This window comes from Heterocephalus glaber, unplaced genomic scaffold (assembly GCF_053883595.1).
Source record: "Heterocephalus glaber isolate CG9 unplaced genomic scaffold, H.glaber_assembly_v1.0 deba00001761, whole genome shotgun sequence".
In the NCBI taxonomy this organism is placed as follows: Eukaryota; Metazoa; Chordata; class Mammalia; order Rodentia; family Bathyergidae; genus Heterocephalus; species Heterocephalus glaber.
This window is the reverse complement of record NW_028258458.1, coordinates 3168288-3196160: the sequence shown is the minus strand read 5'-3', so window position 1 is coordinate 3196160 and position 27873 is coordinate 3168288. Positions and strand designations below refer to the sequence as shown.

At 60.4% G+C, this 27873-nt stretch overlaps 1 protein-coding gene and 1 long non-coding RNA gene across 5 annotated transcripts; one reads left to right on the top strand and one right to left on the bottom strand.

Annotated features, from left to right (window-relative positions):
• Positions 1 to 413: 413 nt before the first annotated feature.
• Fcho1 (FCH and mu domain containing endocytic adaptor 1) lies at positions 414 to 27856 on the top strand. 4 transcript variants are annotated; one of them, XM_087201859.1, is made up of 31 exons: positions 7435 to 7545; positions 7966 to 8090; positions 10168 to 10265; positions 11456 to 11500; positions 11617 to 11702; positions 12115 to 12178; positions 14723 to 14814; positions 15578 to 15652; positions 16422 to 16563; positions 18210 to 18362; positions 18487 to 18591; positions 19547 to 19645; positions 19721 to 19817; positions 20579 to 20623; positions 20731 to 20809; positions 21160 to 21184; positions 21520 to 21577; positions 21932 to 22110; positions 22183 to 22207; positions 22390 to 22447; positions 23063 to 23154; positions 23609 to 23878; positions 24264 to 24370; positions 24456 to 24543; positions 24691 to 24799; positions 25156 to 25311; positions 25538 to 25670; positions 26199 to 26398; positions 26521 to 26576; positions 27062 to 27226; positions 27619 to 27856. In XM_087201859.1, exons 6-31 carry the CDS (start codon positions 12152 to 12154, stop codon positions 27639 to 27641), a joined length of 2658 nt encoding a protein of 885 aa, XP_087057985.1. In that variant the 5' UTR covers positions 7435 to 7545; positions 7966 to 8090; positions 10168 to 10265; positions 11456 to 11500; positions 11617 to 11702; positions 12115 to 12151; the 3' UTR covers positions 27642 to 27856. The 4 variants fall into 4 exon arrangements, with proteins under 4 accessions (XP_087057984.1, XP_087057983.1, XP_087057985.1 ...); XM_087201860.1 differs by lacking the exon at positions 10168 to 10265; XM_087201857.1 differs by lacking the exons at positions 7435 to 7545; positions 7966 to 8090; positions 10168 to 10265 and adding an exon at positions 416 to 524 and having other exon boundaries at positions 12119 to 12178; positions 19517 to 19645; positions 21932 to 22207.
• Positions 19095 to 21677, bottom strand: LOC110347274 (uncharacterized). The gene is made up of 2 exons (XR_002391786.2): positions 21504 to 21677; positions 19095 to 20271 (listed from the first exon to the last, which is right to left on the bottom strand). It is a non-coding gene; the product is annotated as an uncharacterized LOC110347274 (long non-coding RNA).
• Positions 27857 to 27873: the final 17 nt, after the last annotated feature.

The window sequence follows — 27873 nt, the reverse complement described above, 5'->3', positions numbered from 1 at the left end:
CCAGTGGCCATAGGCAGAGCTTGTTGAATAATGAATGTATGAGCTGGATGTGCTGATGCATGTCTGTCATCCCCTCTGGACCCAGAGGCAGGAGGATTGCAAGTTCAAGCCCAGCCTGGGCAACTTAGCAAGACCCTGTCTGAAAAAATTTTTAAAGGCCTGGGGATATAGCTCAGTGTGAAGGCCCTGGGTTCAATCCCCAGCACAAGGCCGGGGCGGGGGCGGGGCGGGGAATGAATGGTCATTTGGAAGGGACATCCCAAAACAGAGCCTGGAGTCCCCAACCCCTTCAACAGCCCCCAAGCCCGATCTCCAAGATCTGCCAAGGCCTGACTAAGCGGAGGGGGGGCTTCCGGGCAGGGTCCTCAGCCCTTTCTGGCGTCGTCCCTTTAAGGGGCGGGGCCCACAGGCTCCCGGCGCTGCGCTCGCGGACCGGAAGCGGAGCGAGAAGGATTGGACAGAACAACGGCACCGGGACCCCCCCCTGCAGCACCGCGCGGGAGCCCTCGGTAGTGAGGAGCCCGGTGAGTCCGCGCCCTGGCCCAGGCCTCCCCAGCCCGCCCGTGGGGGGGGGGGGAGCACCAACCAGGCCTGGGGGTGGGACCCAGGAAGGGGAGTCACGGGGACACCGGCAGGGCCCACTGTGGGCGCCTCCCGCGGCGGGCTTGTCACCGGCCGTGCGGGCCCTTGCTGCTGTGACCCTGGGCTTAAAACAGACGAGATTCTGCAGCCTGGCGTCCCAGGACTTGAGAGGCTGAGGCAGGAGATCGTTCAAGCTCAAGGCCAGCCTGGGTTACGTAGTTCGAAGCCAGCCAGGACTACAGAGCAAGACCTGGCGCCCTCAGGCTCGGGACAGTTCGGTCTCCACAGACCCCGTGCCTGGGCGGGGCGCGGATAACAGGGTCAGGCCGGGGCCCCGGGGCTTCCGGCGCCCCTGGAGCTGGACGCGGTAAAGCTGGGAAAGCTGTTACAGCTGCCCCTGTAAATCCTGAAAATTAGTCAGTGGCATCGTGGCGTCCTCAGCTCGTAGGAGGGGGAGATGGACAAGGTAAAGCCAGTTTCTCCTGCGTGATTGGCACACTGTACCCAAGCTCTAAGGAAGGGTACAAAATGGAGCTGGGCTTTGTTCCACTTCCTGTTACCTCCTGGGCATCTGTCTGTCAGGCCCAATGCTAGGGGATGCTAGAGGATGGACCCAAAGTGAGGGAGGTGGAGGACAGGGCGGGTGCCCTGGGATCCAGGACCTGGGAAGGTGGGCACAGGTCCCTGCAGAGCCCATGCACGGACACCCAGCAGATGGGGAGCTGAGAGTGAGGTCCGGAGGCCCCAGCCAGCACGAGGGCCCAGGGTGCTGGGGTGGCCACCGGTGGGCCTGGGGATCGCCTGCACCCCGCCCTGGCTGGCCCAACTCTTGCAGGAGGGGAAGGAAGTGTCCGTCCGCGGTTCATTCTCCCAGCAGGCCCTGGTGACTTCCAGACCCCCTTGCACATCCTGTCTGTTCTTGACCTTGGCATGATCTCGGGGACCACTTCCCCTCTCTCTACCTCAGTTTCCCCTGCTGGCTGGGGCAGTATTTGGATGGCAAGGGCTGACCAGCGATAGAGGGGCATTGGCCTCTGGGCTCAGGGCCGATGCTTGTGTTGAAACCCTAAGTCTGGGCTCTGGGAACTGACCTGGGGAAGCTCTGGGCCCCTGACTCAGGCCCCACTCAGGCCGAGCCCTTGCTCTGCCCATTGCAGGCCCCGCCCCTGGTGCGCTTGCTCCCACCCCCCTAGCTGGCCCTCTGCAGGCTGGGGCTCTCGGTCTCCAAGAAGGAGGTGCCGCCCCCCAAGGCTCCAGCAGCAAATCAGGGCATGAGATGGGGCCCCCTGGTTGCTGTCAATTCCAAGGTGCAGCTGCCAGGTTAAGAGTTGTCTGGGTCCTGGCCTCAGCCTGACTCACAGCTGGTCTGAACTGACTTGGGGATGGAGGCAACAGGAGGACGCTTCTGGCTGTGGCTTCTGGCGCTTCGGGGAATTTTGCATCAGAAAGTGGGCAGGGCCCTGGGGCATCCCACTGGGGCTCTCCTTACTTGCTTACACCTTGGACCCCCCTCAAGGGCTCCCAGGCCAGAGAAGCAGAGCTGGGGCTGACAGCCCAGCCTCGTCATGTCAGGACCAGGTTGCAGGGACATGGGCTCCAGGGGTCTGGAAGGGCAGGGAGGACCTTGGAGTCGGGTTTTGTAGGATGAGCAGGAGTTGGAGGGGTGGGGCCTGATCTCCCAGGTTCTATCAGCCACTGGCCTGGCCCCCTGTCTCCCTGTCACCTGTCCCCAAGCTGATCTTCTTTGGTGTCCTTCAGCTGTGACACATCCCAGAGACAAGGACGGCCAGCAGCCAAGTCCCTCAGCCTAGCATGGATCCTGGGGGACTTGGGAACCGGATGCAAATGGTTCAACCGAACCCTTTGCCCCTTGGTGTCCCCGGGAGATACCTCCAGAACCCTCGTGGATACCAAGGTCCTTCTTCAGAGGAGTGTGGGATTTGCACTGAACCCAAGCCCGCCCTCCTGGGGCCTTTGCATCCTTCCTAGGTGACAGAATTCCCAGGACAACAGATATTCTATGTGTGGAGTTGTTGTGCTATTTTTAGGGAATAAGGGCAAGAAAAAAGACTGTACGTGTGGCAGGCTTGGTGGTGCATGCCTGTAATCCCAGCATTCTGGGAGGCTGAGGCAGGATCGCAAGTTCAAGCCCTGCCTGGGCAACTCTGTGACTTAGTGAGATCCTGTCTCAAAATAAAAACCTGCTCTGGCTCCCAGAACCCTGGGCAGTGATTACGGTCACCTGCATCTAGAGGGCCTGGTGCCCAGGAGGGCTTGATGGATGAGGAGTCCTTCCCACTGCATCCACAGGGCAGGGTGTTAACACAGCCTTGCGGGGTGTGGGCTTCCAGGTCAGGGGCTGCTGTTGCACACTGAGCAACTGGACATGGCCCACACACTCAAGCAGGTTCAGGTCTAGCTCAGGTGAGGGGACATGCTAAGTGCAGGACACACAGGGGCAGTGCAAAGGCCCAGGGGCAGGAGGAGCTGGGTGCGTTCAGGGGGAAAGGAGACCGGAGTGAGGGGAGTTCAGCAGGGTCGCGGCATGGGAGAGGCCTGGAGTGCGTAAGATGCTCCTTTGGGTGCTGAGGGGAGGAGGGACACAAGGCACCCGCTGGTCACCTGCTCCAGGCATCAAGGCGGCAAATGAGGTCAGAGACAAGGCTGCCCAGGCCTTGAATGTTGGGAAACCAGGAGCCAGCGGGGCTGGGCCAGGTCCATGGAGAGTTCCTGGTCACGGGGGTCCATGTGTCCCGCCTGCAGGTGACCCTGACCCCTACCTTGGATGGGCAATGGTGCAAGAGGGGTCCGAGGAGCTGCAGCACCAGGCCCTGGCAGGATGACCTCTCCCTGCCCAGGTTGGTGCTAGTCCTCCATGACCCCAGTCACCTCTGTCCTGAGAGTCACCTGCACCCCAATAAACTGTTCCCAGTGCTCTGCTTGCTCTGTTCTTTCCACCCATGGGCGACTCGGCTAGGCCTGGGTCTGGGGCCCCTGTGCACCTCCCACCGCCCATGCTCAGGGCCAGGCTGGCTGTGGCAGGGGCCGGGATGTGGCCCAGTGGTGAGCACTGGCCCAGCCTGGCGAGGCCCTGGGTTCCATCCCCAGCACCACAAGAACAAAAAGATGGTGGCGGAGACTGGGGAGTGGAGGTCACAGCACAGCCAGCCACAGGCCGAGCCTCGGCAGGGCGAGGGGCAAGGCTCCTCCCCAAGGCCCCCAGAAGGAGCAGCAGGCTGCCCTGGGTTTCAGCTGAAGCTCCTGTTGGTTTCAGGCCCACACCGTGTCATTTGTCACAGCCGCAGGACGCTCAGGCACCGCCATGTCCTAAGCCAGGCAGGGGACACCAGGCCCTGGCCTACTTCGTGTGGCTGTCACAAAGGGCCCGAGTGCGTGGCTTCAGAGAGAAGAGGCTCCTTTCCTCACAGTCCTGGAGTCAGGCTGGGCACCGCAGGCTGTGGCGGCCTCTGCACGGAAGGTTTTGCCACGCAGATTTCTCCCTCAGCCGTTGTCCTTCTGGGTCTCATCTGTGAGGGCAGCCAAGGAAATGCCACCGAAGTGACTTTCGGACTGACGTCGATTTCCCGCCGCTCTGGAGGCCCCTCAGGCACTGCGTGTCCCTTCCTGGAAGGACAGGCCCATACCAGGCCCCGTGACCGGTCACCCCGTCCCCGTCTGCCTTCCACCCAGGCACGGGGCCCAGCATCGGCCTCAGTCGGGGCGCAGCGTGGGGAGTCCCCCGAGGTGTGGGGACCCGAGCAGCCTGGCTTAGACACCTTCCTGGGAGCTGGGGTTCAGCGCTGGCCAAGACAGGGTGCCAGTGGGAGGGGGAGGGGAGACGTCTCCATCCAGCCAAGTTCGGGGCACTCCCAGGCCTCTGGGCCGCAGGGTCATCTCTGGACACCACCATCAGCGACTCCTCAGGCGGCGGTGCTGGGTTCTCGCCAGCCACAGCGTCCAGCGGAGGGAGCTGCGGCAGGGAGGGCGGATCCTGGGGACAGGGACGCGGGAAAGAGCGGGGGGCAGGGCCGTGGTGGATGGGATCTGGTTGGCTTTCAGGGAAGATGTCAGTCCTTGAGAACTGCCCACTGCTGCTGCTCCTCCGGAGCCCGGAGCCCGTCCTTGCCTCCTTGCTACTCGCTCAACAACTCCACCCCCCTCCCCTCCTTCCCCCCTCAGAGATCCCAGGGCAGCCCCAGCCTCCCCTCCCTTGGTCAGCTGAGCTCTGCTTCTGCTCCTTCCTGATTCCCCTCTTTTTTTGTGGTACCGGGGACTGAACCCAAGGTCTCCCCATTGAGCTACATCTCCAGCCCTTTTTCTAATTGTTTTTATTTTGAGACAGGGCCTCAATAAGTTCCCCAGGCTAGGCTTGAACTTGCGATCCTCCTGCCTCTGAGAGTGCTAGATGATTCCTTTATAATACCTCCCTGTCCCTAGTACATCACTCTTGTGTGTCCTTCCACGCTCCAGTGGCCAGGACAGAGTCTGACATTGCCACACCCTGTGGGTGCTCATGAAACGCAGGCTCTGTCCTGGCTTGGCAGGGCTGCTGGGTGACTTTGGGGCTGTTACTTAACCTCTCTGGGCTGTGCCGTTCCTTCAGCCTCAGGAATAAGAAAGCTGGCCTGGGCATTGGTAGCGCACACCTGTCAAACCAGGACTTGAGAGCCAGCCTGGGCAGTTTAGCAAGATCCTATCTCAAAAAATAAAAACTAAAAACAGGCTGGGGATATAGTTCAGTGTGAAGGCCCTGAGTTCGAGCCCCAGTACCACATGCACAAATAAACAAATCTATAACATTGGGGCTGCTCCTTGGGAGAAAGGTAGATTCTAGGATCAGGAAGGAGACATACTAGAGGGACCCACAGTGCCAGAAAAGCAGAGTGTGCAGAACAAAAATCAAGGAGGCAAGTGTGTCAGGGACGCCAACTCCAGGTATTCCCAGTGGCCAGCACTGGGCCATTTGAGCAAGAAATTCAAAGCGGTAGTGCTGGATTATAGCCCAAAGTACAAAATAAATATCCATGAGTCCATACTGATGCAAATGACTACAATACATGCAGGGAGAAGGAGAGAGAGAGCCCAGGTAGAAGAACTCCAAAGAATTTGGGGTGGAGGGGTTGAGACAGGGTCTTGCTATGTCGCCCAGGCTGGCCTCAAACAGTGATCCTCTTGCCTCAACCGCCCAAGAGCTGGGATTTCAGGCATGTGCCACTACGCCCAGCAAAACCCAAAGCATTTACACACCTCAGTCCCAAGGGATGGGTAGAGCCCCACTCCTTAGCTGTGTGGGCTTCACAGAGCGACTCCTTCCCCAAGGGGATCACACTGAATGGGGACAGAAACCGCCAAATGCCCCAACCCCAAGGATTGGGGGTCACTCCAGTCACATAGACACAGGCACCCCTGCTCTGCGGTGACCAGGCTGCTTCACCAAATCCCCACTTTAGTCTCAGCATGAGGAAAGACCAGACCCCATTGGAAGGACAGCAGCCAAACACCTGGCCAATGTACGGTTGCAAAGCACAGTGGCACTTGCCTGTCATTTTGGCTATACATTAGACTGACACAGGAGAATCTCAAGTTCAAGCACAGCCTGGCCAATTTAGCAAGAGCCTGTCTCAAAATAAGAGCTGGGCATGTGATTCAGTGGTAGAGCGCCTGCCTGGCATGTTCTGAGGTCCTGGGTTCCATCTCTAGTACCAAAAACAAAATAAACAAAAAATTCAAGGCTGTCAAAAACAGAGAAAGTGTTTCAGCCCCGAAGAGGATAAGGAGGTGTGAGAACTAAATGTCATTGTGGGCTCCTGGGGCATTCAGAGCTATCATCGCCACGAGTTCAAGACCAGGCCAGGGTACACAGTGAGACCCTGTCTCAAAAAAAGGACACTCAGGAAAAACATGAAATGGGAATAAAGTATGAACTTCAGTGAATGTTAAGTCTCAGTGTCAGCTTCCTAACTGACAACTACCATACTGGTGTAAATTATTAATAATAGGGGTAGCTGGGTGTGGCTACAGAATAATTCTCTCTGGTATCTTCATATTAATTCTGTAAATATAAAACTGCTCTAAAATTACACACACACACACGCACACACATATATATATATGGTTGCCATGGGAATCAGAGATTGTCTGGCGGAGATGGCAGAAACAAGAGGTCCCCAAGAAAGCCGAGGAAGCGTCTGGGCCAGGGCAGGGGAAATGGGCAGGTCGTGCGTGGAGCTCCGGGACCGCTTCCTGCAGGGCCAGGCCCTGGCGTCGCCGGGGTCGCGGTCCCAGGCCTGGCCCCTCCCTCCTGGAGGATCACCAAGGAGATCCGTACCCAGCCGAGCTCGAATTGAGCACCGGCGGGCCTGGAAGAAGTCTCAGCGTCCTTGCACCCAAGCGAAGCCACGGGACCCCGCGGGGCCGTGCGTGAAGGTGCCCATGGGATGCACAGGCTGCTAGGTGGCCTTCTAAGCACGTCCTTGCCCTCTGAGCTTTAGCCTCCCCTGTGTATAAAATGAGAATTAACACTGTTACTCAGCCTCCCAGGGCCATTCAGTGACCCTTGCTCAGTGCCTGGCACACAGGGAGCTTTCATAAACTCTGGTTATTCCTTTCTGTCTTCCCTCTGGTTTCAGGTGGAAGGAGCAGCGCCTGTGTCTTTAAATTATGCAAATAAACTGCGGGCAGTGGCGTGTATAGAGGGTCGAGATAAAAAGAAACCTCTTCTCTGGCTCAGCCAGTGATCGCCCTGGGCTGGTGGAGCGGCCGCCCGAATGGGCCAATGGTAGGCCGCGCGGACTCTAAGCCCGCCCCTACCTCCCGGCGCCGTCCCAGGGGCGGGGACTTTCTCAGCCACGCCCCTGGGCGGAGCCGTCCGAGTTGCGCCGCAGCCGCCGAGGGAGGGCAGGCAGCTCGGGTGTCAACGTGACGGCAGGTGCGGGGCGCGGGGCGCGGGGCGCAGAGCGGGAGGTGAGTGCTGCCTGGGCCTCGGGTCCCCGCCGCGATGGCCCCGCGCCCCGCGTCCCAGGGGCTGCGACGGGGAGAGGTGCGGCGGGGGAGGGATGGGTGCTGCGGAGGAGCGGGAGCCCCCCCCAGCCCGGGCAATCGGGGTCCGCACCCGAGACGGAGGCCCCTCCCGAGACCCCTCTCCCGGCCACAGCGAGCGCGAGCGAGTGGCTCCGTGGCGAGACCCCGCCCCAGTCTCTTTATTCCAAGCCCCGTGCTGGTCTAGATCGGGGCTGCAGAGCCGAGTCCCCACCCACCCCGCGCCCCTCGCAGCCTGCACCCCGGGAGTCGAGGGGGGACCCTGATTCCTCTCCAGCGCCGCCCTGCAGACCCCAGGGACTGAAATGAAACTCGCTTCCCTTCTCCACGTGAACCCCCATCCAGGTCTGGCAGCTGGAGGATCGGGGGCCCCGCCCCCCCAGGCTCCAGTCCCAGCGGCCCCCTTCAGGACAGAGTGGGCGTCTCTCCACGGCAGCCTCTGTAGGGACCCCGAGGTCGCAATCGTGGAAGTAGGTGACTGTGGAGTCCCCTGCCTGGCAGGGATTGGCCGGCCCTGGAAGGCCAGGAGCCTGGACTCGGGGGTCCCTCCCCCGGGGGGGGGGTCCAGCATCTGTTCCCAGCGATGAAAATAAATCGGATAAATTAGGATCTGGCGGGAGGAGCCTGGCGGCAGGGCTGGGTGGGCGGCCCCTGGGTGGGCGGCCCCGCGTCTGCCCGATGCCCGGCGCCTCCTGCCCCTGCTGCTCTGGGCACCCGGAGGCCGCGTGCGCCTGCTTCCCTGGTGACCTTGGGCGGCGACGGCGCCTCGCTGAGCTCCGTCTCCTCTCGGGAAACTGAAGTCGGGGGCTTCAGACCCTGCACCCTGCAGATTCGCAGCCCACCCAGCCCACCTTGTGCCCGATGCCAGTTGATCCTCTGCTTCAGATGCGGCTGGTTGGGGTCAAGAGCGCAGTGGGTCCCGAGAGCCCTCCGAGGCCTCTGGGCCTCAGTTTACTGCCCTGCAGAATAGGCTGACGCCGCACCGGGCCTTGCTGGAGAAGCTGATCGCGGCTGGGGCTGGGGACTGTCCTGCCCGGCCACACAGCGTCACCGAGAGCCCCCACCCTCAGCCCCGCGGCCCGGGGCACACCCTGACCCACATACCGTCACCCACGCCAGGGGCGAGCCAGCTCCGGGGCGGGGTCCTGGGGGAGGAGTGGGAGGCCACAGGCCAGCGTCTCCCCTGTCCCTGGTCCAGGCACTGGGCCCACACCCAGGTTTGAGTCCCTTCCCCCTGTTGTGGCTTTGCCTCGGCCGCCTTGTTTTATTCCTCTGTGAAATGGGCTGAACCCCATGGGGAAGATCAGAGGAGACTGGGAGGAGGTGGCCTCTCGGTGCAGATGTGATGGTTCCAATATTAATTGTTATCTGTGTGCTTGGGAGCAGGTCACGGCAGACCTGAAGGGGGAGGAGCCTATGTCCCCCCACCCTCTACCCCCCCTTTGAGCACACAGCCAGTGCTCAATAGGTGTGTGCCGAAGGGAGAGAGCCGGCGGGGAAGGAGGGGAGAGCCCTGAACTTGAGCTCAGATGCCATTGAGTGGCTGAGTCACCGGGGACCTGGGGCGTGTGCCTCAGCTTCCCCACCAGGTGCTGGCTGAGCGGAGACAGTCCTGGCAGACACCCGTGTGAGGACTGTACGTGGCCAGAGCCCTGGTGGCTGGGCTGAGAGGGGGCTGGGACAGAGCTGTCACTGAAACAGCGTGACACCCACGAAGGCCTGTGGCCCAGGGCCCTGGAGGCCCCCAGCGGTCCTGTCCAGGGTGGCCACAGGTCAGCCAGCGCAAGGTCAGGGCCTCCAGAGCCCTGGGCAGCCCTGACCCGATTCCCAGGCGAGGAGCTCGGCAGGCTCTCTGGCCCATTCTCTCCCCGCCCTGCTTGGTCAGCTCCCGCGCCCCGGGTTTTCGGAGCAGAGCTGGGAGGCGGCTGGGGCCAGCGGCCTCCCTGTGTGACCCTGGGCAAGGCGCTGTGCTCTCTGGGCTTGGCACTGCCAGGCTGGAGCTCTGGGGTCCCACGAAGCCGACTTCTCCTTCAGCATCAGGAAGCAGAGGGTTTGGGGCTCGGGATACTTTTAGGGGATCGAGAGGAGTTTTAACTTCTCACGTCAGAGGGGAAGGGGAAGTGTAGATGGAAGGAACTCTTTTGGCATTTAATACTGATACGTGTGTCTTGGTACCAGTGCTGTCGTAAACTATAAGTTTGAATTTCGTTTTCGTCCGGGGCCTCCTCAGGCCGCAGTGATTCTCCCGTCTGACCTCAGTTGCCACAGAGTGGGCGCCTGTAGGCCACCTTGGCCTGGGGACATGTGGGCTGTGGAGCCAGGACTGGGGCTGGGTGGTGGACGCTGCCACCATCCCCTCTCCTGGTTATACCGGCTTGGTAATAACAGCCCCTGTCTGGCGCCCCAGGTCAGGTGCGTCAGTTTACCCACCCGTGTGGCCTCCCTGTGTTTCTGGGAGGTCCCAGGGGAGCCGGCAGGGCGGGAGGGGAGGTGGCGGTTGGTGGTAGGCGGGGCAGAGTGAGCTTCCTGTCCCCCCCACACACGCAGGCCTCCCCTTGGGCTGACGGAAGCGCCAGGGCCTTGTGGCTTCGTCCCAGTGCCAGCCCCGTCCCACAGGGGCCCCCCGGCTCCCCTGTGCCCATCTGGTGAGTCTGAACCTGAGCCAGGGACCCTCACATGCCCTCTGCACCCCCGAGCAGGAGCAGGAAGGAGGCCCCTGTGCCGGCCTGGGCTTGGGGACCAGTAGCAGGTGTCACTTCCGGGGCTGGGCCCTGCCGTGATGGCTCTGGGTGGCGGTGAGGTTGGGAGCCAGAGGGGCCCCTGGAGGGCCACACGTGGCCACAGCAGGGCCAGTCATCAGCCCAGAGGCCGCTGAAGGCCTCTGTGCCTCAGTTTCCCTGTCTGTTAAGGGAAAAGTGAGTGCAGGAGGTGGTGGGACAGGGAGGGTGAGGGACACGCATGTCCGAAGCAGGAGCAGCGGCACCCAAAGGCCCTGCCACTCCTCGGGGCTAGGGACGCCATGGCCACCTAAACAGAGCCTGAGACAGCGGGAGATGACGGATTCTAGGAAACAGCCCAGGGGCACTGCATCCCCAGAGCCTCGCACCTGCACCCGGCAGAACTTCCTTCCCTCACTCAGCCACCAGCCCCGGGGCCACTGAGCCCCAGGCAGACTGTGGCACTGGGAAGAGGGCATGCGGGACTGCGTCTCTCATTTAGTGTGAAATTCAGTGGCCACATGGGCCCAGCAGGACCCAAGGGACCTGGAGAGGCCCGTGACCCAGGTCATGGCAAGAAACGAAGAAGTGATGGGAACTGGGGGCTTTCCTCCACCTAGGATGTGCCACCGTGCCAAGTTTTGTTCTTCAGGCCTGCACTGGGAGCTCAGTGTTCTCAGCGGCTGAAGCATCACCCAGCACTGGGTGGTAGTCGGGTTCATTTGTGAAACAGTAATTATTTGCCTAGTGAACTCCTATTTATGCATTAAAGCCCCACTGCCAGGCCCCCTCCTGCAGTCCAGGCTTCCCAGCCTTTGTCCCTCCATCTGGCCTGTGTCTAACTCTGGCCTCCTAGACACATCTGGGCCTCCCCTCCTAGAGGGACCCAGGGTCCTCTCCAGCCCCTGTCCCTGCCACCACCGAGCCCCTCGGGCTCCCAGCTGCTGCTGCACTGCCCTCTGTGCTGTGAATTATGGATGAGTCTGCGGGCTCCAGTGACGAGCTGGCCTGGAGAGCGTGCCAAGGACACCCAGTCCCTCCCCCACCGTGGGTCCTGAGCGGCGGGACACGGGGTACTCCAGTGAGACCCCTGCTAGGCATTCTGTCTTGTTTTGCAGATGGGGAAACTGAGGCACAGAGCCGGACAGTGACCCAAACACTGGGTAAGCAGTGGCTCCCTGGATGGGGCTGCATGTAGGGGGTTCAGAAGGCCCGAGGGGTGTTTGGGGACACGGTGGGGACCCTGGCCTCACCTCTCACCAGACTCCTCTTCCCACAGGAGCTGCCAGTGGGGAGCACAGAGCTCAGGCCTGGCCCAGCTGGCTCAGGGTACAGATCCACTGTTACTTCCTGGCTGCAACCTTGGCAAGTAGCTTCCCTCCTCGGAGGGGAATCACCTTTCCTATCTATAAAATGGCCCAGAGTGTCTCCCCTACACTGCGCTTATCCATCCTCATCCACCCTCGCCCATGAACTCTTACACAAGCTTAAAAACCCTACTTCCCATGCCCCTTCCTCCAATCCAGACCCCCCACATCCCCATTCCTCCATCTACTCCATTCTGACCCCATGAGACCTGGGTCATCTCCTCTCCCAGGCTGGGGGTGACAGGACCAGGGTTGAACCCTCTCCAAGGCCCTGGCGTGCTCCCAACCCTGGGGCTTCTGCTTCCTCTTTCCTCCTCCCTTTCTGTCCTCCTCATGGAGGAGAGCTGGAATTTCCCCTCCTGAGCCCTGCACTGCTTGTGACCCAGGCTCAAACTTGCCTCTCTCTTCAGACAGGTCCTGGGCAGGGTCTTCACAAAGGCCACCAGGATGTCATATTTTGGAGAACATTTTTGGGTAAGACCTATTCTTATTTTGGTGGGGGCTCTGGTTAGAGACTTTTATGGAGATGAGGAGGCAGTATCTTGTGCACAGAGCCTTGGGCAGGTAGAGGGCCTGCAGATCATAGAAGTTAAAGTTGGAAGAGAGGCTGGGTTTGAATCCACACCTCAGCCCTCACAGGCTTTGTACCTTGCAAGTGATTCACAGATTAACCACGGGGGAACTGAGGCCCAGCATGGGACTCTGGGACCTGAAAACTGCCCAGTGATGCAGTGCAGTCAGGACTCGAACCTGGGACCAGGCTGAATTTCCAGGACACGGAGTCAGCCCCGCTGGGAATTCCCACGTCCTCCTACCCTAGAGAGTTAGGGTTTTTGCCTTGACCCCGGCGACCTGCACCCCTTCGTCCAGGCTGGGACCTTGTGTGTGACCCCCTTGTGTGCTGGGGCCCAGAGCACCCGCTCATGTTCGTTCATTCATTCACTTGTCCCCTGCCTCGAGCCACACCTCCAGCGCAGCCAGCTCTGGGACCTGTCTGGCCCCCGAAGGGCCCCATCCCAGCCCTGCAGAGTCAGGGCTGAGCCCAGCCTTGGGGATCCCAGGAAGGAGCCAGGACCCCAGCTGTGGTTGCTGTGGGCTGTAGGGGCTGGGCTTTGCCTGCTGGGTGGTGAGAGGGATTCCAGGCAGAGGACACAGCCCAGCAAGCACCCAGAGGTCTGATGCTGGGGACAAGTTCAGGGATCAAGGGCTCCTCTCCAGGGCCGGGCTGGCGGGAGCAGGAGAGCACCCAAGAGTCAGGCGGGACCAGGCAGAGAGGCCCCTCCTCACTTGCAAGGCCCTGAGCTTGCAGAGAAGCCTGTTGCTAGGTAACCCGTTGTCCTAGCAACAAGTCCCGGCTCTGCTCTTTCCCTCCCTCCCCCAGCTGGAGCTTCCCTTACTGGCTTGGCTTTCTTAAAGGGGCCATATCCCTTGCCACCTGCAGGGATCTGACCTCTGCCCTCTCCCTAAGGGTCAGACTCCCCAGTTTGGCCTCTGAGTGGCTGTGTGATTGCACCGAGGGTCTGTCCCTCTCTGAGCCCGGTCAGCACCTGTGTAAGGGCTTGACCACTGCAGGATGAGAAGTCGCCCACGTGGAACTCTGACAGCAGCGCCTACGTTTATTTTCAATGTCTTTTCATAGCATGAGGCACCCACCCTTATTTTCGGTTCTTTTTCTATAGCACAAGGTGCTCAGCTCACTGCAGCAGATGCCGATTAGCAAAGGAAAATAGAAACCACCCCCCAGCCCCACCCAAAGATAGCCCGGCACAGGGTGGCTGAGCACCAGGATCAGAATGCGAATCGGGCTCTGCTGGGAGCCCCAGGACAGGAGACTGCCTCTCTGAGCCTCAGTTTCCCCTTCTGGGAAAAGGAATGAAATTTCCATTTTCCCCGGACTCAGGGAGGCCAAGACTCTGTCCCTGCCAGAAACATCCGGAGTGATGCGCTATTTCATGGACCCGGTCCCTTGCACTGGAGCCCCACATACGCCTGGCTCTCAGCTGGGTGACAAACCAGACAGGGCGCCCAGGCCCTGGGAGCCAGGGCAGAGAAGGCACTAGGGAGCCATGGCAGGAGTGTGACAGGAGTGCCCTGTTCTGGCCTAGACACTGAGACCGCCCTAGGCCCCTAGGCTGCCAGGCCACCCTGAGGGAAGCCGGCCCACCAGATTTTCCAGCCCGGGAAGCGGGCCAGCGGTTGGCAGCGAGTCAGCCCCACAGGCAGCCCGGGCAGCGGTGCCTGGTGCAGCCTCCCCCTGGGGTCCCTGGCAGCCAGGCGGGGGCGTGGCTGGAGCTGGTGCCCAGCCCTTGCTGGGACCCAGAGGCCCCGAGACCCTGGGGAGCTGGGGCCCTCAGTCTTCCCAATGGTCAGAGGAGAGAACTGAGGTCCAAAGAGGTGCTGTCACCAACCCAAAGTGGCCCGGCACAGCAGGGGTCACAGGTCCCACCTCAGACTGGGCTCTGCGGGGTCAGGAGCAACTCAGACCTCGACCCTGGCCTGGCTCTTACGGGGGACAGAAAACACGATGACAGAGAGTTAAACAGCAGGGCTGTACTGGCATACAGCAGTGACGAGCGATGGGCAGTGTGGCTTGCAGGCTTGGTTTGATCCAGCAACTCAACTAAACATGCGTGCCATTCTGTTTCCGGCTTGGCATGATTCTGAAGCTTATGGTTTCCACTTTGCTTCTAACATCTCCTGTAACATTTATGGAAAGACACAGAAAATCGAGGGAAAGAGACTGATGGAGACAAAGGCAAACAGAGGCAGAGAGAAAGAGAAAGACACAAGAGCAAATGAGAGTGTTCTCCACCGCGGGACAAAATTCTCAGGCTTTTCTCTAATTGGCCCAGTTCAAGGTCCATGAGCCAATCCCTATGACCAAGGGGAAATCCCGCAAACTGACTGGCTCACTCCTCCCAAGGGTGGGCTCCTGCAGTTAACTCATTTGCCCTGCCCTGTTGCTAGGCGACATAGATGCCCTCTCTTTTCACCTGCTTAATCTCCACATCCCTGCAGGGTGAGAAGAACCACGGTTTCGAGGTCTTATACCACAGCATGAAGCAGGGGCCCATTTCCACCAAGGAGCTGGCTGACTTCATCCGGGAGAGGTGAGGTTCCCCCATGCTCCACCCACCGCGCGGCCCCGCCCACAGCCACGGCCCCGCCCCTCGAGGCCACGCCCCACTCTCCTTAGGGAATGCGCGCTCTTGTCCCACGCCTGGCTCTAGATCCGCGCTCCTGATGCGCCAGGACCCGGAGGGTCTCAGAGACCCTCACAGAGTGGATGTTGGTGCTGTCAGCCTCGTCCCCGCTTTTAAACAGTAATCACCAGGACTCTGAGGCCTCCTTCCAGAAAGTGAGATAACTTACTCCTAGCAGCGAATTTTTAGACTCCATCCCTCATGCTGATAAATGAAAACACGAAGGAGGCAACGTGGAATGCTCTGCGTTCCAGAGCACCCTTGCGCGATACCCGGATTCTAGAAAAGACCACGGAGGAGGCAGGGAGGCAGCCTCTGCGCCCGCGGGCATTCCTTCTAACCGGGCGCATTCCTGCCCCTAAGAAAACTGAAATTAGCTAGGCATTTAACAGTTTTTCTCTGTAATTAAATGAGATAAACCACATAAAGGATTTAACACAGTGCCTGCATTATAATAAGTGCTCAAAAAACTTCTTTGCCTGCTGCTGCTGCTGCTACAAATACCACTGGTTTTAGAAAAATGAAATACATAAGGAAAAAACTCGCCCATGAATTTCCGCATCACTCTCCTTATCCTGCTTAGGTATTCGAGATGGGAACTGAGCCCTGCGGTGGGAAGGTGCTTTCCCAAGGGTGCCCGGGGCCCATCTTCCTCCATCCTCTCACCCAGGGCCACCATCGAGGAGACCTACTCAAAGGCGATGGCGAAACTTTCCAAGCTGGCCAGCAACGGGACCCCCATGGGGTGAGTGAGGCGGCGTCTCCAAGGCAGCTGGGACCTGGGGATGGGGAGACTGTCCTGGGGTGACAGCTCTTCTTCACTCACGTGACATGGAGATGGAAGTGTGGCCTGCCCCCCTCCCGGGGCTAATCAGGTAGAGGAATGTGCATCATTCACTCACTAGCTCGTTCGTTCATTCTTCCCAAAAATATTTACCGGGCCCTTTCTGAGTGCCAGATGCCAAGGAGACCCACGGGCCCTTCATGAGACAGCTATTAAACTCAGAGGTGATCAGAGACCCAGGCAGCAGCTGGGCCAGTGCAAGGGCCCTGAGGCAGCGATGCCCTAGGCAAATCCCAGGCAGAGCGAAGAGGCTGGCATAGCCGGGCGGGGGGACAAATGGTAACGGGGTCTCCTTGGCATGGGCCAGGTTCCCTGTGGCTGCTGTGAGGCAGATTTCTGTGAAGGGGCTCGGAGCCCAGACAGCAGGGAGAGGGCCTGGGATTCAGCTCAGTGGCACCGCGCCTGCCTTGCAAGTGCAAGGACCTGAGTTCAATCCCCAGTACCAAAGAAACAAATTCAGAGGCAGCAGGGAGAGAAGGCAGGAAGGAAGCTGAGGAACCAGGGCAGGGACGCAGCTCAGCGGTGAGGGCTTGCCTGGCGCGCAGGAGGGCTGGGCTCCATCCCAGCACCGCAAAGAAATAAGATGGGGAGGAGCCGGTGAAGGGCACAGAGGACAGTGCCTGTGGCGGCGAGGGGCCTGCGGGCCTGCGTGTGACCCGCCTTTCCCCAGGACCTTCGCCCCGCTCTGGGAGGTCTTCCGCGTATCCTCTGACAAGCTGGCCCTGTGCCACCTGGAGCTGACGCGGAAGCTGCAGGACCTCATCAAGGACGTGCTCCGCTATGGGGAGGAGCAGCTCAAGACCCACAAGAAGGTGCGTGTTTGAGGGGCTGCCCCCTGGTGGAGCCGCTCAGAATCCTGCTCATGCGCAGAACACCCGACCCAGCATCTTCCAGATCTGAGCCCCAAGGCGGTTCAGGCCCAGAATTCCACACGGGAGGGACCGGGGTGCGGCTCACTGGTAACGCATGTGCGAAGACGGCCTCCGTGGGCAAAAAGCGGGAACATTCTAGAGGAGGAGTTAGCCAGTTGGTCTGGCGCCAAATCCAGCCCTCCGCCTGTTTTTGTACAGCGAAGACTGGCTTTTACACTTTTATTTTTTGTTTTATTGGTTTTTACATTTCTTAAGGGCTAGCAAAAAATCAAAAGAAGATTGCTATTTGGTGACGTGAGAACTGTGTACACAGTGCTCAGGCCTCAGTGGGGGTTAATAAAGTTTTATTGGCACACAACCGTGTTCACGCCCGTGCCGGGTACCTGCAGTGTTTCCGAGCCACAGCGCAGAGTGCAGTATCCATGACGAGCCGAACACGTTTACTCTGTCTCTTTCTACAGAAAGCAGTCGCCAGCCCCCATCTGTGAGCACTGATCTCAGGGTTCCACATTTCTAGATGCTCACAAACCTAGAATCTCAGATCTTTGGAGCCTTGGGCTCAGGATCCCACACATTTGAACCTTAATAATTGGAGCCTCAGAGATTTGCATTTCCCCATTGATGGTGCTTGGACTTAGGACTTTTTGGTTTTACAATGCTGCAAAAGCCTTCTGCATTTAGCAGAAACTGGAGACGGAATCGTGAATTGGCAATGGGTGGTCCCATCCTGTATTTAGGTTGGGGGATCAGTGAGTTTTCCATTTGTGGTATCTTCAACTTATGATGGATGTCCTGGAACATAGCCCTATGGCCAGACAAAGAGCATCGGCACAGGGTTCTAGGATATTCTTTTTCTTCAGTACTGGAGATTGAACCCAGGGGTTCTCTACCACTGAACTACATCCCCAGCCCTTTATATTTTAAGACATAATTTTGCTAAGTTGCCCAGGGTGTACTCCAATTTGGGATCCTCATGTCTCACCCTTTCTTTTTTTTTTTTTTGGTACCGGGGATCGAACTCAGGTCCTTGCGCTTGCGCAGCAGGCGCTGAAACCACTGAGTTACATCCCCGGCCCTCACCCTTTCTAAGTACTAGGATTACAGGCCTGTGCCACTACCTGGTTTTTCTTTCTCTTTTCCTTATTTTTTTTTTACAAGCTCTCCCTATGCCCAGGCTGGCGTCCAACTGGCAACCTCCTGCCTCAGCCTCATGAGTGCAAGCATCACAGGTGTGCGCCATCACACCCAGCTGCATCTGCATTTCTTTAGCCCGTGTGAAATTTTATATACCGAGCCCAAGGCCTCGCACCTGCTCAGCAAGCGCTCTGCCTCTGAGCTGCATCCCCAGCCCCCTACACACTTTTTTTTTTTAATTTTTTTTTTCTGGAACTGGGAATGGAACTCAGGACTTTGTGCTTGCCAGGCAGGCGCAGCGCCACTGAGCTAAATTCCCGGCCCAAATACTTAAAAATTAATAAAATGCTCAGAAAATAGCCGTGGCCCTGGAAGGCACAGAGCGCCTGGGACACCCGGAAGGCCACCCTGGCCGCGCGCACGTGGCCCCCACCAGCCCTCTCTGCCTGCAGTGTAAGGACGAAGTGGGGGGCACCCTGGACGCGGTCCAGCTGCTCGCCGGCGTCACCCAGCTGCTGCCCAAGTCCCGCGAGAACTACCTGAGCCGCTGCGTGGACCTGGAGCGCCTGCGCAGAGAGAACACCAGCCAGAAGGAGGTGGACAAGGTCGGCACCTGGCCGGGGCGGGGCGCTGCTGACGGCGTGGGCTTCACACAGCAAGGCCACCCAGGCGTCCGCAGCTGGTGACCAGGGCCGGCTCCGTGACCTGTCCCCTCCCTGTGCCTCCTAGGCGGAAACCAAAGCCAAGAAGGCGGCCGAGAGCCTGCGGCGCTCCGTGGGGAAGTACAACTCGGCCCGGGCCGACTTCGAGCAGAAGATGCTGGACTCCGCGCTGGTGAGCACCGGGCGCAGGTGACCTGGGACCGACACGGCCCGGCCCCGGATGCTGCGAGCCCCCAAAGTCCAGAGCCTCGAGCTCCCAGCGCCAGCCCGCAGACCACGGCTGCAAGCCTGCTGCGGCGGCTGCTGTTGACATGATGTCAGAAACCAATTGGTGGTGTGCCTCAGTTTCCCCCGGCGTAGAACGGAGACAGTGAGACTACCCAGAGTTGTGGAAATTAAAGGAGTCGCTCTGTGTGAAGTTCTCAGGCTTAGTGCCAGGGGCAGGGAAACTACTCCACGTGCTACCGTATTTCTTCTGTTGTTGAGAATTTTGAACAAGGCAGGCAGAGCTGCGAAGCCCAGGGTCTCTCTCCTGATTTCCTTGGCCACTGAGAGGCCTGAGTTCCCATCCAGCCTCCATGCCTCACCAGCGATGTGATCGTTGGCTGCATCTTTGAGGGTCTGTCCACCCACGTGTGCAAAATGCAGATCAGAATCTCAGGATCAAGAATCGGATTTTTTTAAATTGCAGGTGATAGAAACCTTTATTTAAGCGGACAGATTTATAGGCTCGGTGAGCTGAAAAGTTATTTAGGGGCCAGGGAAGTTTCAGGCATGGTTGGATCCAGGTGCTCAAATGGTGTGTGGGGGGGGAGTTGTGTCTTTCTCTGCTTGTCTAATGTTTTCCTCCCTGGGGACTTCACTCCTGCTTGACATCAGATTGTGTGTACTCACATCGGCGGGGGAGGAGTGGTCATCAGCAGCCTGCATTTCCATCCCAACAACCTCCAGCCTCAGGAATCAGTGTCTCTTTTCCCATAATTCCACCAAAAGTCCTAGAGCAGAATCTCATTGGCTGTCCCCCAAATCAGTCACTACATCTAGGGACTTGGGATGTTCTGATTGGCCGGGCTGGGTCCCATGACCCTCCTCCCTAGCCTTGTCCTTGCACTACCCCTCCCCCACAGTGCTTCCAAACCATGGAGGAGACCCACCTGCGGCACATGAAGGCACTGCTGGGCTCCTATGCCCACTCAGTGGAGGACACGCACGTGCAGATCGGGCAGGTGAGGCCAGCTAGGGGGCGGCATGAGGCTAGAGGCTGGGCCCCGGACCTTAGGTGACCCCCCAACCCGCCCCAGGTGCATGAGGAGTTCAAACAGAACATTGAGAACGTCAGTGTGGACATGCTGCTCAGGAAGTTCGCCGAGAGCAAAGGCACAGGCCAGGAGAAGCCAGGTGAGCCAGGCAGTGGGCCTGCCCAGGCCCAGTTGCTTCATCAGAAAAGTGGGCTGGAGTGCAGCTTAGTGGTGGGTGCTCACAAGTGTATGTGAGGCCCTGAGTTCCATTCCCAGCACCAGAAAAAGAAAAAACAAAAAGAAAAACATGGGCTGATGACAGGGCCAACTTGCCAGCCTACATGGGGAAAGGGTTGCATGGCTGATCCCGCCGGGAATCTCTGAGTTAGAGCCAGGCCCCAGAGGGTGACTGGGACCCAGACTCCCCTGTCCCCCTGCAGCACCAGGGCCCACGGGAGCCACTGAGGGTTGTTGATCCAAAGAACAGTTTGAAGATGTTGCGATGCAGGAGCTGAAAGGAATCGACAGCAAACCTTTTGGAGTTAGATCTGGATTTGTGCCCTTTCTTCATGGCTCTCTGTGTGACCTGCGGTGTTTTTCTCTGAGCCTCAGTCCTAAAGAGAGGATGATAATAACATTTAGTGATTTGATGCAGGCCAAGGAGATGGCGCAGGGCTCCTCCCCTGCCCCAGCCCGGCTGCAGGCAGAAAGCTGCAGTGTCTGAAGGACAAGTGGCGCTGCCCGGCACCCCAACCATGGCCAGGTTTTGCCTGGCGGCTGAGTGACCCTGAGCCGAGCCCTGGGAGCCCCGAGAGGCTAGCAGTTGCCCCTGCCGAGCACAGTCCGCCCCATGCTTGTGGCCAGGGTGCTGCCCTAGCCCCTGCAGTCTGCCCCGCCTCACACCCTCCACCCTCTGCTCAGGGCCCTTGGACTTCGACTCGTACAGTGCGGCCACACTGCAGGAAGGCAAGTATGTCTGGGCCTGGGCACCCAGGCTGTACCGCAGGGGCGAAGGAAGCGGGCAGGAGAGGTGAGGGCCAGCGCGGGGCTCAGCTGCCCCCATCTGTCCTCAGCAATGAAGCGACTTCGGGGAGCAAAGGCCTTTCGCCTGCCTGGACTAAGCCGGCGGGAGCGGGAACCTCGTGTGGCTGTGTAAGGAACCGGCCTCCAGCCCGGCCCTGCTAGCCCAGGATTTCCCGCACACACCAGACCAGGGCTGCGGCTGTCCCAGGCTGGCCCAGTACCCCCATGGCCCACCAGCCCAGACTCCTCCCTTGCGAGGGGCTAGGCCCAGGCCAGATTCAGCCGAGGATCAAAGGGCTCTTTGCCAAAGCCGGCCCCAGGCCACTCCCATTCCTTTCCCTCCTCCCACAAGCCCCGTGCCCCCCCAAGGGCTAGGACAGTACAAACAGTAGCCCCCCCAGTTCCACATCCGGTCTGGAGCAGGGGGGGGCCCGATGTGATGGCGGAGCTGACGCTAAGGTCTCTTCCTCCATCCCCAGAGACTTCCTGGAGCCTGATTCAGGGGTAAGTGCTGGGCAGGGCCTGCTGGGCTGGGGCTGGGAGCCGAGGGGCCCCACCCTAGGCCTCCAAAGTCAGAGCCAGGAGGCATCCAAGCGCTGCGCCCGAGGGGCAGAATGGAGGTAGCAGAGCTGGGGTCTGAGTTCAAATCCCCCCTCGGCCACACTCTAATGCCATCCCACGGGAGGGACGGAGATCCCTGCGGCGCCTCAGTTTGCCCCGAGAACCTGCCCCACGTGGGGGGAGCAGTCAGCGTGGAGTCTGAGTCAGGCCCTGCACACACGTGTGCGTGCGTGGAAGGGTTCGTTTTTGGGACCTCGTTCACCTTTTCTTCCCTGCAGATGTGTCCAGAGGTGGATGAGGAAGGTTTCACCATCCGGCCCGACGTGACCCAGAACAATATCCTTCTCGCGCCCTCTAGAGGCAACTGCTGGCATCACAGGGACAAAGCACGGTCCTCGACGCCAGTCTACCCTTGCGAACACCCACCCTGTGGGCTCAGGGACGGGGCGGGGGAGACTGGGGATTGGACCGCCCCGGAGGGAGAGTCCGGAGGGCTTCCTGGATGGAGGGGCACCAGTGTTGGGGTTCTTAGCGGCTGAATAAGAGTTTGCCAAGTAGCTTGGCAACTGCTGAATGATGGCGCTGTAGGAGACCTCGAAGGGTCTGGGCAGGCAGGTTCGTGGTCGGATGTGGGGGCCGACGGAGGGGACCCCATGTTGGGGTCCGCTTGGCTCCTTGACAGAGGCCCACGCACGGCCGAGCCCTCCCGCTTTTCATCCAGCGACTCGGACTTCGATGACGACGAGCCTAGAAAGTTCTACGTGCACATCAAGCCCGCCCCGGCCCGCGCTCCGGCCTGCAGCTCCGAGGCGGTGGCGGCGCAGCTCAGGGCCACGGCCGGCAGCCTCGCCCTGCCCCCGGGCGCAGGGGTGAGGAGCGGGAGGGGCGTGGAGGGGGCGGGGCTGGCGGCCACCCCTGCTGCAGCCGCCCTCTCTCCACAGGGCACCATGAAGCGCCACTCCTCGCGTGAGTAGCCTCGGCCGAGGCCGAGCCGGTGGGCCCGGGTGTGGGTGGGTTCCGATCCCACATCCCAGCCGCTGGGTCTGGGCGGCTGCGCGCTGAGCTCCTCCTTCCCCGCGAAGCTCGAGAGCCGGAAGGGGGCGCGGATCCGTGACGCAGGCGGAGGCTCACGGCCGCGTCCCCTGCAGGCGCAGGCGACACTGCTGGGAAGCCGCAGAGGCCTCGGTCCGCACCGCGGGCAAGCAGGTGGGTTCCGCAGGGCACGCAGGAGCCAGTCGTGGGCTCCACCCCGTCTCCCAGTGCGACAGGCACCTCTTGAGCACCTGCTGTGTACTTGTGCCGTGCTGGGTTTGGGGGATGAATGTAGGACCGAGCCACACTGTGAGAACAGCCCATGATGCCTGTGAGCCCAGCCCTCCGGAGGCTGAGGCAGGAGGATCGCCGTGAGTTCAAGGCCGGCATGGGGTACATAGTGAGACCCTGCCTCAAAAAGCAACAGAAAGGGCCAGGGATTTAGCTCAGTGGTGCCGCTGCCTGCCTCGCAAGCGGAAGGTCCCGAGTTCGAGCCCCGGTACCAAAAAAACAGAAAACAACAAAAATAAAAAGAATAGCAAATGAGAGGGCACGCTGAGGGCTGTGAAGACCTAAAGCACACGACATGACACAGAGGTGACTTCCCTTGGGGTAATGGTGGGGTCTCCCTGAGCGGGTGGCTTGGGGCTGAGCCCTGTGGAGGAGCAGGAAGTTCCGCGGAGAGGACAGTGGGAACAGAGTCCAAGACAGGGAACAGCAGGCGCGGCGGCCCTGAGGTGGGAGGCGGCCTTGGAGAACAGGCCCGCCCCGCCCCTCTCGGCCTCGCAGCTGCGCGGAGCTGTCGTCCTCTGAGGAGCAGGCGTCCAAGAGCCTCTTTGGGCCGCCCCTGGAGTCAGCCTTGGACCACGAGGACTTTACGGGTGAGCGTGGGGCTTCTGGGGCTTCGGTGGGGCGTCGCTGTGGGCGGGTGGGGCCTGCGGGTGGGCGGGGCCAAAGGATAAGCCAGGTGCGAGGGCGGATGGGGCCAATGAAAAGATCCATGCGTATGGGGGCAGGGAAGGGAACCAATGTGCACTCCAAGCCCACCCTGGCGCGGCCCTTTGAGCAGAGCTACAGAGCATGGAGCCCTTTGACGGAGCGGGCGGGCCATGGCTGAGGGTGGAGCCATGGAGGTTGGAGGTCTTTTAGAGTGGGTGGAGCCCTGGCGCAGGTGGGCAGAGCCATAGAGGATAGAGACCTGTGCCTAGGTGGGTGGGGCCCGTGGGTGGATGGGCGGGGCACTAGTGTGAATGGATGTGACCAGCAAGGGATGGATTGTGGGTGTGGCCTGCAGGGTAGGTGTGGCCCAGACTGATCGCCCCTCCCCTCTCCTAGGCTCCAGCAGCCTCGGCTTCACCTCCAGCCCCTCCCCTTTCTCCTCCTCCTCACCGGAGAACGTGGAGGACTCTGGTTTGGACTCTCCATCCCATGCAGCTACGGGCCCCTCGCCAGACTCCTGGGTCCCTCACCCAGGCACCCCACAGAGCCCACCCGGCTGTAGGGCGCAGCCTCCAGAAACCAGGGCGGCCCGGGTCCCACCACCGCCCGACTCGCCACAGCCCCTGGCACCATCACCAGGACTTTGGGGGCTGGAGGCCCGAGGGGGTGAGTGCAGAGGGTGGGTCTGAGAGCGCCCTGGGGTGGGGCATCATGGCGTGGGGCCTCCTGTGGGCGCAGCCTTCAGATCCCTCCCAGGGAAGGGATATCGGAGCTGACTTGGTTAAAAATCCCCCTCAAATCCCCCCTTGTAGCATGCCCACCTCCTAAGCCACCAGCCCTTGCTTGCATGCCACAGGGGCGGAGAGCTCACCCCTTCTCTGGCCTCCAGCTTGATGTCTGAGACATTCAGGGGCGTGGACATGGTCTACAGAACTTCAAACCATAGGTGGTCCCGAAAGCCCCCCGCCTCTCCGTTCTAGGCTGAGCTCCTGCCCCCGAGGGGCCCTGGGCAGCATCTCAGCGATGCCCATTTTCTGAACTTGTGCCCCAGAACCAACAGCCACAGATCCTGTAGCCAGAGAGGGCCTGGCGGCCCCGGCCCGGAGACCCCGCTCCAGGAAGGTGTCATGTCCCCTGACCCGGAGCAACGGCGACCTGGTAGGACCTGGGGCATCGCGGGCCTGGGCTGGGGTACCATCCCCTTTGCCACAGCTGCCAGCCTTGCTTCCCCCCTGCCCTATAGTCCCGGTCCCTGAGCCCCTCCCCACTGGGCTCATCAGCCCCCAGCATGGCTCCAGATCGGCCCAACTTCTCATCTCAGACTGGACACGGTATGTGGGGGCCACCCTGCCACGTGCCTCAGTTTCCCCTTCTCTGGCCTGGTGGGTGGCTAAGGGAGAGGATGGAGGGCCTGTTAGGAGGGCTTGCAGTCTGTACTGGCTGTCTGCATCTAAACCCTCCTTCCCCACCACCCCCAGGAGTCTCCCGGGGCCCCAGTCCTATAGTCCTGGGCTCCCAGGATGCGCTGCCCGTGGCCACCGCCTTCACTGAGTACGTCCACGCCTACTTCCATGCCCACAGCCCCAGGTATGCGAGGCTTGGGTTGACATCCAGCAGAAAGGCACTTAACATCAAAGGACAAAGAGGAAGAGAATATTAAACCCCAAACTCAAGCTAAGGACAGTTAAAAAACAGAACCATTCTGTTTTGAGCTTCCTGGTGGCCCAGGAGAAAAGGGAAGTGGGAAAGGGCATAGTCCTGCCTCCTTCAGCCCATGGTGGACTCTCCTTGTCCAAGCTGAGAGGAAAGAGGAGGTCAGGGAAGGGTCCTGGGCGTGACCAGGGTCTTGCCTGGGAAGTCTTGTGCTGTAGTGGACCCTGGAGAAGGGAGGATGCAGGGCCAGGCAGAGCCCTGACCTGACACCCAGTCTTCCCTGCCCCCAGCTGCATGGCTCGGGTCACTGGAGAGCTGACCATGACCTTCCCAGCCGGCATCGTGCGCGTGTTCAGCGGGACCCCACCCCCGCCAGTGCTCAGCTTCCGGCTCATCCACATGGCTGGCATCCAGCACGTCCAGCCCAATGCTGACCTGCTCTTCAGGTCCGGTGGTTGGGAAGTGGGAGGAGCCTTGAAATCCTGCTGGACCTCTTGGGGTTTGCTGTGTGGCCTGGGGCAAGTTGCTTGCCCTCTCTGAACCTTGCTTTGCCTGCCTTCCTGCACTCACCCACAGAGGGCTTTGCTGAGCCCAGGGTGGCCTGAGAAATGTCACCTTTAGAAAGCCGTGGGTGTGTCCTGAGTTCGGGCTGATGAGTACCTGTCTCCGCAGTGACCCTTCCCAGAGTGACCCAGAGACCAAAGACTTCTGGCTCAACATGGCTGCTCTGACTGAGGCCCTGCAGCGCCAGGCGGAGCAGAACCCCGCAGCCTCCTACTACAACGTGGTGCTGCTGAGATACCAGGTGGGTCATGGGTGAGGGGCGGGGCGGGGCGGGGGATACAGCCAGCCTATGAGCAGGCGCAGAGACAGGCAGCCAATGCAGGCAGCAGAAACTCAGCCAATGAGAGCAGGTGGCAGAAACAGGCAATCAATGAGGATAGGAATCAGAAATTCAGAGCCAATGAGAGCAGGCAGCCAGTGAGAGCCAAGGGTGGTGGCTCATGAATGGTAAACTGGTAGACGATGTTAGAGGCCCCAGCATCTATTGATGCAGAGGGCGTCATATGCAAATTATAGAACCTTGAACTTGCGCTTGTCTGCCAGGCTTAGAATGAGGCGCTCTCCTGCCCTCTGCTGGAGACGAAGTGTAATGAGACTCCATGAATTCTCCCTGTGCGACAGTGGGCTGCAGGGGACAGCGTGTGCATTGTGCATTGTGCATTGCGAGCGTTGTTGCACTGCGGGATGGGGAGGCAGGCGAGGGCCGGGTGGCTGCACAGAGCGCGTGGCAGCCCCAGCCACGTCCCTCTCCCTGGCCTCGTTCCCCCAGTTCTCCCGCCCGGGCCCCCAGGCGCTGCCTCTGCAGCTGCACGCACACTGGCAGTGTGGGGCGGCGCTCACGCAGGTGGCCGTAGAATACAGCTACTGTGCCGGCGCCACGGCCGTGCCCACGTCGCTCTCCAACGTCCAGATCCTGCTCCCCGTGGGCGAGCGCGTCACCAACGTGCGCCTGCAGCCGGCTGCCACCTGGTGAGGGCGCCGGTAGTGCTCGTGCCACCCCAACCCCTCTTGCCCATGGGAAAACTGAGGCTGGGCTGGGAGCTGGGGTGGTGGAGCTGGGCATTCGCTGACCAAGCTCCTCCTGCGGCCAGGAGCCTGGAGGAAAAACGATTCGTGTGGAAGCTCCCGGATGTGTCAGAGGCAGGGGGTAAGTGGGGGGGGAGGGCACTTGTGGAAACTGGGAAAGAACTGGGGGTATGCTGCAAGGGGAGGGTTGGCATGAAAAATCTAGGAGGAGCCCGGTGTGGTGATCCATAATCCAGAGGCTGAGGCGGGAGGATGCCAAGTTCAAGCCCAGCTTGGGCAACTTAGCAAGACCCTGCTTCAAAATAAAAAAACAAAAGAGGACTGGGGATGTGACTCAGGTGCACAGCACTGGCTGAGCATGTGCAAGGACCCAGATTTCAAGCCTCAATTAAAAAAAAATCTGGGAGGAAACAGCATCTGATGGGGGACAGGCCGGGGAGGTGCAAAGGCCCTGCGGCAGAACTGCTTGGGAAACCTCACACCACTCGGTGGGGCCAGAAGAGAAGGTGCAGGAGGCCAAGAGGAGTCAGTGGGAGCCACAGGCCCGAAGGTGGCAGCAGGTCGTGCTTGCCCCAGACCCGGCACACCTGACCCCGGCCTCCCTAGGCTCTGGCCGCCTCTCTGCCAGCTGGGAGCCGCTGTCGGGGCCCAGCACCCCCAGCCCCGTGGCCGCACAGTTCATGAGTGAGGGGGCCACTCTGTCGGGCATTGATGTGGAGCTGGTGGGCATCGGCTATCGCATGTCCCTGGTGAAGAGGAGGTTTGCCACAGGTACCCCACCTGCCGGGAGCCCCAGACCGAAAGAGCCCCAGCCTGCTTCTGCCAGGGCAGCGGGGAGAAACTTGGCTGGGGGGGACCAAGATGGGGTACAGGGCCATGAGATCCCCCCAGGGCAAAGTCAAGACTGAGGGATGGGGGCGCCAGGGATTTAGCTCAGTGGTTCCGCTGCCTGCCTCCCAAGTGGAAAGTCCTGAGTTCCATCCCCGGTACCCAAAAAAAGACAGAGGGATAGGCCCAGGAGTGTGGCGGCCGGTGTGGGGGACAGGTGAGACTCCCAACCCCGAGGGCCGGATCGGACCAGGCCGGGCAGGCCCTGAGCTGGGGCGTCGGGGAACTTAGCAGAGGAAGACTGGGGTGCCCTCACTAGCTCGCCGCCCCCTCAGGGATGTACCTCGTGAGCTGCTGAGCGTCACCCCAGCTCTGCGCTGAACCCTGGTGCTCACGGACCGACGCCGGGTCCCCGCTGTTCCCGAGGCCGGGATCCGAGGAGAGGAGCCGCCTGGCTGAGCCGAGGTGGCTCCTCCTCCTCCTCCTCCTCACGCCAACTCCACGCAGGTCCTGGCCTTTTAATGTTCTTTAAATAAACACTTTATTTTCTAACAAAATAAAAAAGGAAACCTGGTTCCGCATCAGGGTGT